Raw genomic sequence first — 9,754 nt, 5'->3', positions numbered from 1 at the left:
TTAATTTCCTTTCAATGTTCACGAATCCATGCACCGGGTCAGTAGAAAGACAAAATTTCTTTCTCCCTCTCCCTCCTTCCTCTGTCTCTAAAATCAATAAGCGTATCCTCAGGTGAGGATTAAAATAAATATATATAGAATGAGAGAGAGTACTAATTGGATCATAGGATGTTAAACAAGACAGTGTCTATCAATGTTATTTCTTTCTATACTAATTTGTGTCTCAACTTTTTCTAGGTCTTCAGAGCTACTGACATAATTTTTTGGGACTTCATATTCAGAGGTCTATAAAAAGGTGACTGAGCCAAATAAATTATTTTAATTTGTTTTATTTTTTTGTATTTTAATGAATGATAAAATCATATATTGAGATAAGAATAATCAAAATTCATTCAGCAAATATTTTTTGGAAACCCTTTATGTGTTAGGCACTGTTCTGGACATTGGAACTACAACAGGGGATAAAAGCACAAAAACCACTATCCTCATAGAGTTTATAGAGAGACAAATTAACAAGTAAGTAAAAAGTATCTTAAAATTGTTTCACCCGGAGACAATGTTAATTCTTCTCAGTCTCTAGGACACATCTCCAAACTATGTAATAGGTTAATAAATGCTATAACTACTAGGCTTAGTAAACTATACTAGAAATCTGTTGTCTTGGCTTATAAAACTAATGCCATTATTATAAGAAAATATTGCATATAGATGATCTGTTAAAAGTTCTTTATAGTTAAAATTTTAATAGTTACATTTTGAAAAGTGTTATCTAAGGAAGGAATTGTCCTCAGAGTTACATGAAAAATTTGGATTTGTTACCTTTTTTTTTTTTTTAATTAAGAAGCCCGGGTATTGAGAAGGCATTATAACCTATGATTGCTTTCATTAGAAGATTAGAAGAGTCATGTAAAACTAGACAAAAGGAAAATGGAGCAATTCATGAAAAGATAAATTCATAGTTAATGTTTCTTAAAGTTATTTATCGACTATCAAAATTAGCTGGGGTGGGATTTCATTAAGGAATCTATTAATTATTCATTTATTAGGGAGATACCTGAAGTAATTTTTTCATCTTTTCCTTTTTAGTATATATTTTAAAAATTATTCACAGAAAAATAACAACTATCAATGTAGATTTATAAGTTGTTTTTTGTTAATGTTTTTTTGTTGTTAATCCTCATCCAAGGATACTTTCTACTGATTTTTAGACAGAGTGGAAGGTAGGGGGAGAGACAGAGAGAGAGAGACATCGGTTGGTTGCCTCCCCCTTGGGCCCTGACCAGGGTGGGGATCAAGCCTGCAGCCAAGGTATGTGCCTTTGACCAGAATCAAATCCAGAACCCATCAGTCCACGGGCCAATGCTCCAACCACTGAGCCAGACCAGCTAGGGCTAAGTTGTTTTTTATCTAAAAGCCTACTTTGTTTATAGGCATGTAATAATGGCTGTGACAGAGGATTTTTAATGGTGCTGAGTAACTTTTTTTGTTGTTCTTTACTGAAAATATAATACATGATTCAGATTCCTGTATTGGTCAGGGAAGGTATGGTTATTATCAGGCTCTATTTTTGATTATCGAGCCAGGCAGTATGGGGGCTTTTTTATTTTTATTTTTAATTCGAATTATACAGTGATACTAAAAGTAGCGAAAGTTGAGCCAACAATCCTCAGTATTTAATGTTTTGCCCTTTGGGCTTATTTGATGTGTTCTCCTATCATTGTAGATTTTTATTTCAATTTTCCAGAGATTGTTAAGACTGTACTGCTTAAATCTCTATCTGGACATATTGTTAGGGAAAGGAAACATTTATGTGTATGACGGGCTCAAAGGCGAAAGGTTATATTAGTCACTTTTATGAGCTGTGAAGAAGCAATAGATAGGAAGATTTGCCCTTTCATTTTAGTCTCAAGTCTTAGCAATATGTCACCTTCTGTTGAGTAGAACCAGATCTATTGCCACATCCATATTTGAAGAGTCCTAGATCCATTGGAGAGATGAAGCTCTTGCGAAGTGTAGGTGCCTGGGAGGACTGCTCAATTGATAGTTATTCTAGCATTCTAAAATGACACAAGAGTAATACAATTTATGCGTTCTTAAAAATCTTGGATTGATTCACTGTTCACAACTGGGTTTTTTACCCATATTAATTTGCTTCATATATCAAAATAAGATTGAAGCATCTCAGATTGTCTACCATTTAAAATATTAAATATTTTTCATGCCATATTTTTTAAGTATAAATAATCGTTTGAATTTTCTACCATCTTCATTTACCATTAATCAGTATATCAATCATGACTCTTTGCAGTCTTTTTACAGAAATCTTTATCAATCTGGGTCTTTAACGTGACTTTCTTCCCACACAAAATGCTTGTATTTCATTCTTTTAATGTTTTTGTTGTATTTAATGGGTTTTTTTGCAATATAAAACCATTAATGTAAAATCATACAAAGGAAACTTTTTTCCCTTTGCACCATACCTCCAAATATCTTAATCTACTTTTGCATTTTTACACTTCAGTAGTTTGTGAGTCTTTCTGTTCTCAAATTCCACTGGTTATGGTCACCAACTCTCAAGGTATCATCACTGCTTTTCCATACAAAGTTTTCTGATCTTTATCATGAAACTGTATTCTTCATGGTTTATGTTTTTATTCATACCTTGCAATGGATGTTACCTCACAAATATAGTTGTTAAAATAAACTGCATCTTCTCCCAAAATTACAGTTAAAAATGGTTTTAAAAAAGAAAAGAGGCCTGGCTGGCATGATTGAGAGGTTGAGTGTCGACCTGTGAACCAGGAGGTCAATGTTCAGTTCCTGGTTGGGGCACGTGCCTGTGTTGTAGGCTCAATTCCCAGTGTGGGGCGTGTAAGGTGGCAACCGATTGATGATTCTCTCTCATCATTGATATTTCTCTCTCTTTCCCTCTTCATCTCCCTTCCTCTCTGAAATCAGTAAAAATAAATTTTTTTTAAAAAAAAAGGAAGAGTGTGTTCTATAACAAAAGAAGGCAATAAGAAACAGCTGTGTCTAGTCAGATAGAAACAAATTGATCTCTTTTATCATATTTAATTTGAAAGAAATAACATTGGCTGCTGGAAAAACTGCATTTGTTTGTGGTGGGCGGAGGGAGCAGGGTTTAAATGAAGATTTTGAATTGTCAAAAAATTAAACTGACATTTCCATTAACCAGCCTATATCTTTAAAATTGTTAGGTCTCAGGCTACTGGAAAATTACGTTTGATGAGATGTCGTACAGTGGGGGAAATGTGCTTATTAGTGAGCTGGACAAACTATTACTTTCTCTTTATCTGAAAGGTGGAAAAATAAAATAGAAATGAAAAGAAAGCATAACTTTTGCTACCTCATTAATGAAGTGCATAGTAAACATGGGACATGTGTAGATCTCTTGCTGTACTTATTTTATATTTATCCCTTTAAAAGGCTTATTCAAAAAGTGGAAAAAATGTTTAGGATAAATATAAAGAACTATCTGGTTACTAGATATTTTCCTTTGCTATGGCAGGATTCCTCATGTCCATAACATGTTGGTTGAGGCTCTACAGCTCACCCCCACTCTCAGAGTGGCCAGTCTCCATTAATTGGACCCCGTGATTTCCACTTTCTGCTGTGTTGGACGTCATGAGCATTGCAATCCCTCTGGGAGTCACCACACCAGATACATCCTACTCAGATATGGCTGCTGGATCAGAGTAAGTGCTTCTTCCTAGCTAGTAGGTGAATTACCAGTTTGTGTGGAGACAACTTGTGGGCATCTAATAATAAACATGTAGTATTTTCTAAACCCAAGCCTAGCCCACTATAAATAACATTAGACCCTTTCTCCCATAGAAGCTGAATATGGGAGGGGAAAAATTGGGGAGGGGGGTTTCTAAGTAAATAATTAAATGGGATGAAATTTGCAAAGTAGTGACTACATTTTTATTTGTTTTGATGGGTGGGGAAGATTGAAATAAAGTAGGTGTCACTACCTGCTTCTGTAGAATTGGTGGATGGAGATAAAGAGGAGTTCTCTCCAACTGATTTTCCTTGAAGGCCTCTTCCTATGTACTTCTCATTATTCTAGAGTAAAGGGGCTGAAACTTTATATGGGCAGGTTACTTAAACCTTATATGGGGCAGAAAACATGGAAAGTTAGTGTCATCTGTTTTTTATAATATTCATTGCCTAGAAAGAGGACCTTCAAAATCAGTGGTACCAAACTTTTTTTTCAGCTAAGAGCAGCTTTAGGAATTCAGAGTTTGTCGAAAAGTCCAATCCCTAAAATAGACTCTCAATTCTTGAAGAATTTAAATGCCAAATGGCAATAAAGGTAGGCCTTCGTTATAAAACTTTATATATTATTCACAGTTTAAAAGATTTTAGCCTTTTGTATCCCTTCTCTTTTAAGTGTCCGACATTCCCCCTGCTCACAGATTACCCCTCTTGTCCTTTTACCTCCCTTGTACCCAATCTTCCTTGCTTACAGAAAGGAAGTGGAAGCCCCCTACCTTTCAAGACGAAGTGGCACTACACAAGGATGTGAAAGTCCAGCGAAAGAGACCCAAGGGGCCTAGGGGGCAGCACACCCCCAGAAGCCAAGTCTATTCCAGGCAGTACCAGGGATTAGGGTCTGGGCTGGAAAAATCCTGGTGTTTTGAATATGTTCAGGTCCAGTTCAGACTCTTGATCCCACAGCCACTTCTAGAGTGAGGTGGGTGTTGCTCTAATTCCCCTGTTTCTCTTGCCATTTTCACAGTCCCCGGGGATTCTCCCCCTTCAGCAAAGAAAAGCAACTGTACTAGAACTCTGGGTTCAACTGCATCCCTGATTAATAGTGGTTTTCTTCCTTAAAACTGAGAATATTAGTAAAGAGCATGTATATTTCTTCATAAAGCCACTTAGGATAACTTAACTGCTTACTGACTTCCTTAAAGAGGAAGGCTTAAAATGAAGCTACTCTAAGCAGCAATGTATTATTATATTCTGGGGTAGTCTAGAATTTAATGCAGTTTTGGCCTTATTCCCATATAAAACGAAAGATGGAGGGTGGGAGATAGAGAAGGGTGGATAGTGTTTCTTCCATGCCCCCCCCCCATTTTGTTGTGGTTTTTTTTGTTTTTTGGGGGGGGGAGGTTTGCATGCCAAAGAGATTTTGTTATGCCAATAGCCAAGGTTTCCAATTTTATAACTATTTCCCAAGTAAGTTACTTAAAAATATTCCTGTATTAGTAATTGGTTGCATAGTATTAATAGATTTTTATAAAGTTAGCCACTAGCCTCCTATATGGATTGACTAGCAAACTATATAGGTAGACAACATTAACATTTGTGAGAAATTTTAATAAAAAGATTAAATCAGTGAGTTTGGGATAAGTAAATAAGAAAAATACCAAAAACAGTTATTCTTAAAACTGGTGTTTTCCCCAGAGTGCACAGATGACTGCCCATACATGTTGCTAGGGAATCCAGAAGTAATTGCAGAAAGAAGAAATACTTCTGGCATAAAAAATTTGCCTACAATGTTTCTATATTTTGAGACATTTCATTCACAATCTCCAGGCAGATTTTTGATAGTGCGATCATAACTAATTACACAATTATTTGTTTGGTATTTCTACAAAGCAAGAGAATGTCAACAATTAGCTTATATGCCATTCTGTTAAATTATTGTTGCCTATTTTAATGCTTCATCATGCATATTTTACTGTCATGCATATTCTACTAGTCTGGGCACTGGTATGAAGATTAAATCTGATATGGAGGGCAAAATACTCAACCAAGAAAAAGACCTAGGTTTTACCTCATGCTTTTTTTAAGCTGATGACAACATTATGCATTATCCATTTTTCATATATTTATAGGGGGAAAAGTCTAGCTATAACAAAGGAAGAAAAGATTTTTCTGAATGTATAGTCTTGCCATAAATGCACTTCAGACATTTCCCAAGAGGTAGCATTATAGCAGCAGATTGCATATTGTACTTGGAACACAATTGATGGAGTGTATCTGTTGTAAGCATGGGTTCTGTGTATGTGCCCAACTGTCGATTTAAACATAAGGGGGGAAAAGGCTATAGTTACATTTGCATTAAATGGTTGGCTAATAAATGCAGTCCTAACACTAAGTTTTAATCCATTTAAATTATAGATAAGAGCTGATATATACATCAAGAAATATCCTAAGAAATATCCTATATTTACCTGTCAACATGTAACTGTATTGAATCACTAACCAGTATGGAAATTACAAAGTTTCCTCATCAAAAGATATGGGCTTAAATTTTAGTATTTGGCATGCATAGCAATATATTAAATGCTGTGCTTGACTAGAAAGTATTGTGCAATGGGGTAGCCTTTTAACCTCCAAAACATACATTTTATTTTTATTCCCTAGACTTGCACATGAATTGCATATGTTCATATTTACCCAGTTTGGAGATGGGTAAGGTAAAACCAACATAGTTACATCTCCATGGCCATCTTTTATTTCATGTCACTTTCCTTCTCCTCACCCCCCAAGAAAAACAAAACTACACAGGTCATTCCTAATAAACAGCTGTCATGTTTCACCCCATGTGTTCAGTGGTACAAAATCTCTTATATAAAATATGTACAGCTCTTTGGAATACTTGTTTATCAAGTAAATTAATGTTGTATAAAATTACTTTCTCTTGATTTTCCATCATAGAAACTAAATTCTGCCTTCATTTTATTAATGCTTGTCTACCTTTGGATTCATTTAGGAAACCCCACCTGTTTCCTAATACTCAGAGCTGATTGCCTTCCAATGAGCCATGTTCAGATCATCTTTTTCTCGAGTATACTGACCTGCATTCTTGATTTATTCCCTCCCAGTTCCCATCTTGCAGACACTCTTTTAAAGTAATAAAATGCATGCACTTCACTAACAGAGAATACTTTCCTGTGTCTAAAGTTCTTCTTTACCTAGAAATTACCTTTGCTGTTATTAATAAGATCCCTTCTCACAGTTTTGGAGCATATGATTGGGTGAGTTGGATACATATATCAGAATTTTCTTTTATCCCTCACTTCTCAGCTGACATTGTGCCACATTGAACCTCACATTTTATTCCTGCCAAGTACTATATATTGTCTATTTTTAATATATTGAAATAAACATATTACTTGAGGCAAACAGTATGCATTATTTGATTCCCTAAAAAACCCTTTGATCTCTAAGGTTGAGTTATGCATGGTGTCCTTGGAGTTTCTAATTTGTGAGTCTCTGTTCTGGTTAATTTAAATAAATGACATAATCTATTATTCATTATGCAAAGTCATACAATTGCATTAATTATCTTTCAAAATTCTGCCAAACATAACCACTAAAGTTTTTTCCCCCCCCTAAAACTCACATTTTATCCTTTGCCACCTATGCCTTTTTATTATCAAGTAAAGGATTACGTTGAATTTCTAAATTTGAACACATTTATAATTCTTTTATATTAATAAATTGTGCCTGAACTGTTTATTTTCCACTCAAGGAGGGTCCTAAAAGATACTGAACCAAGCTGCTCACTAAGCCTGGTTACTTAAGATCTCATATAATTTTCTTTCAGTGTTATCCTGGTTTACAAACCAGTTAGGCAGAGTAGAAAGAGCACAGGCTTTGGAGTCAGACATTGTTTCAAATCCTGGCTCTGTGTAAACTCATACCTGTTTACCCTTCTGTAAATAAGGGGTTCTATTTACCATGTTTAGTAGTTGTAGAGTAAATGAATTAATATATATATATACAGTACCTAGAAAATAATGGGAAATTCAAATTGGTAGTCACTGTTGCTGTTGTCATTAGACTAACAAAACATCTCAGTAGAGTTTTGATTATTTTGAAGTTCTATTGTATTATCATGCAGCTGTAAGATAATTGTGTCCTTGATATGCTTGCATGTCATTGGTGGATGAGAAGTTATTACTCTAATATTTGAAAGGTGTTTGGGGGTTCATCAAGATGAGAGGTATAAATATAAGATGCCATTGTTTTTACCTGTACTTTCTTCAGGGTATCCAGTCTTGGTAGTGAATGGAAGAGGGCCTGGTCCCTGGGGCAGTGCAGAAGGCACTTTCATCATCTCACTCACTGCAAATGTCATGTGAGGTTTCATGGAAGTATTAAGAGATCCAATTAAGAAGAATAGTTCTGAGTCTAAAGCAGCCCAGAGTGGCTTCTCTAGGGGAAACTCCCTGCTCAGCTGGTACGTTTGTGTTTGTCATTAGGGACACCTTGTATCCCAGGTGCCTGCCTTGAGACATCTGCCTGTACTGGCTTCATGTTACACACAAATCCACATTTAATAACACTCGTAGTGTTATTTATAGGCTTAGTTATGTTAATCAGATTATTTCACTGAGTTCTTTATTCTAGTAGCTGGTGGTTGTGGAAAGAGGAGGGGTTAGAATGGGAAGTTAAGTTTTAGTTTAAGGGAAGATTAGGTGTTATGCTATCATGCATTGCTTTTCGCCTTTGTGCAGCCCTGAATCTGTGGAGGCTAGTCCAGCAGTTAATGAGAAGAGCGTGTATTCCACTCATAATTATGGGACCACTCAGAGGCATGGGTGTCGAGGACTGCCTTATGCTGTGAGTATGCATTTGTTTCTCTCCAAAGCAGTGATCTTCCTGGAGTGTAATCCATTCTTATACATTGTGACTTTCTTGCAATGTTTATATGCAGCATGACGAAGTTGCCCCTTTTGCACTTCCCTGCCTCCAGCGGACGTCTAGCCCTGCATCATTGTTCTTGTTTTTATGTCCCAGTTGACCTTGGCATTTTGTTTTATCACTTTCCTGGTTGAAGCCAAAAAACGAAGGGTACTACTTTCTTCTTTCTTTCCATATGTACCATACTTTAGGGGAGAGAGGGGCCAGTGTTTGGACACTGTTGATTTAAAAAATCTTATTTTCAGGATCATAATTACGGAGCCCCTCCTCCTCCGACACCTCCTGCTTCTCCCCCTGTCCAGACGATCATCCCTCGTTCTGACCTGAATGGCCTGCCGTCGCCCGTAGAGGAACGCTGTGGAGACAGCCCGAACTCTGAAGGAGAGACTGTTCCTACCTGGTGTCCTTGTGGTCTTTCTCAGGATGGCTTCCTTCTCAACTGTGACAAGTGCAGGTAAGATCATGTTCCATCTAAATTCAAGCCTGGGTTGCTGGGATTAGGGTTTCTTATTAGTAGGGAAAAGCTCAAAGTATTCTTTCTTGTGTTTGTTAATGTAGATGATTCCTTAGTGCTCCTTGGCTCGAATTCTCTGCACTAGGTGAGAATTGCTGACAACAAGGAATGAGAGATTGATGTTAAAGCTATTGAATTTGATATGAAATTTAATGTCCTGGAAACTTTTGGTAGGTGGGAGGAAGGGGGTAGTGTATACAGAGACACATCTCCCATGTGTGCGATGATGTGCTGCATGCTGTTGGAAGGACTACTTTAAGTTTATTTTCCATCTTTAGGGGAATGAGCAGGGGGAAGGTTATTAGACTTCATCGGCGGAAGCAGGACAACATATCAGGTGAGCAGAAGATGGGTTATGCCCATATTTTGACATAAAATATTTTTGTATTTTAAGTATTTGTCTAAACCCCTTCTGTAAGTTCCCATGGTCCCTAGCTCATTTCACGGAAAGAGATAGAAGTCCTCTGAAAACCACTGTGTAATTCTCTTAATGTCCATAAGTGACATTTTAGCTCTGTAGCAATCAAAATATTTTTTGTGAGCACAAAAAATCAG

The 9,754-nt window shown here is 36.4% G+C and overlaps 1 protein-coding gene across 17 annotated transcripts in view; it reads left to right on the top strand.

The window, feature by feature from the left end:
• Nucleotides 1-235: 235 nt before the first annotated feature.
• SETD5 (SET domain containing 5) overlaps nt 236-9,754 on the top strand; it is a 52,103-nt gene continuing 42,584 nt past the window's right edge. For 2 of the 17 annotated variants that reach the window (XM_023749700.1, XM_023749701.1), the window contains exons 1-8: nt 243-295; nt 429-516; nt 3,530-3,716; nt 4,493-4,717; nt 8,029-8,221; nt 8,499-8,604; nt 8,931-9,139; nt 9,478-9,536. In XM_023749700.1, coding sequence (XP_023605468.1) covers nt 8,130-8,221; nt 8,499-8,604; nt 8,931-9,139; nt 9,478-9,536 — 466 coding nt within the window. In that variant the 5' untranslated portion in view covers nt 243-295; nt 429-516; nt 3,530-3,716; nt 4,493-4,717; nt 8,029-8,129. Of the gene's footprint in view, nt 296-428; nt 517-3,529; nt 3,717-4,492; nt 4,718-8,028; nt 8,222-8,498; nt 8,605-8,930; nt 9,140-9,476; nt 9,537-9,754 lie in introns of those variants that run through there. The other 15 variants (XM_023749702.1, XM_023749703.1, XM_023749696.1 and 12 more) reach the window with 15 other exon arrangements.

This window comes from Myotis lucifugus, unplaced genomic scaffold, assembly GCF_000147115.1.
Source record: "Myotis lucifugus unplaced genomic scaffold, Myoluc2.0 scaffold_8, whole genome shotgun sequence".
In the NCBI taxonomy this organism is placed as follows: domain Eukaryota; kingdom Metazoa; phylum Chordata; class Mammalia; order Chiroptera; family Vespertilionidae; genus Myotis; species Myotis lucifugus.
This window is presented reverse-complemented; position numbering and strand designations above follow the sequence as displayed.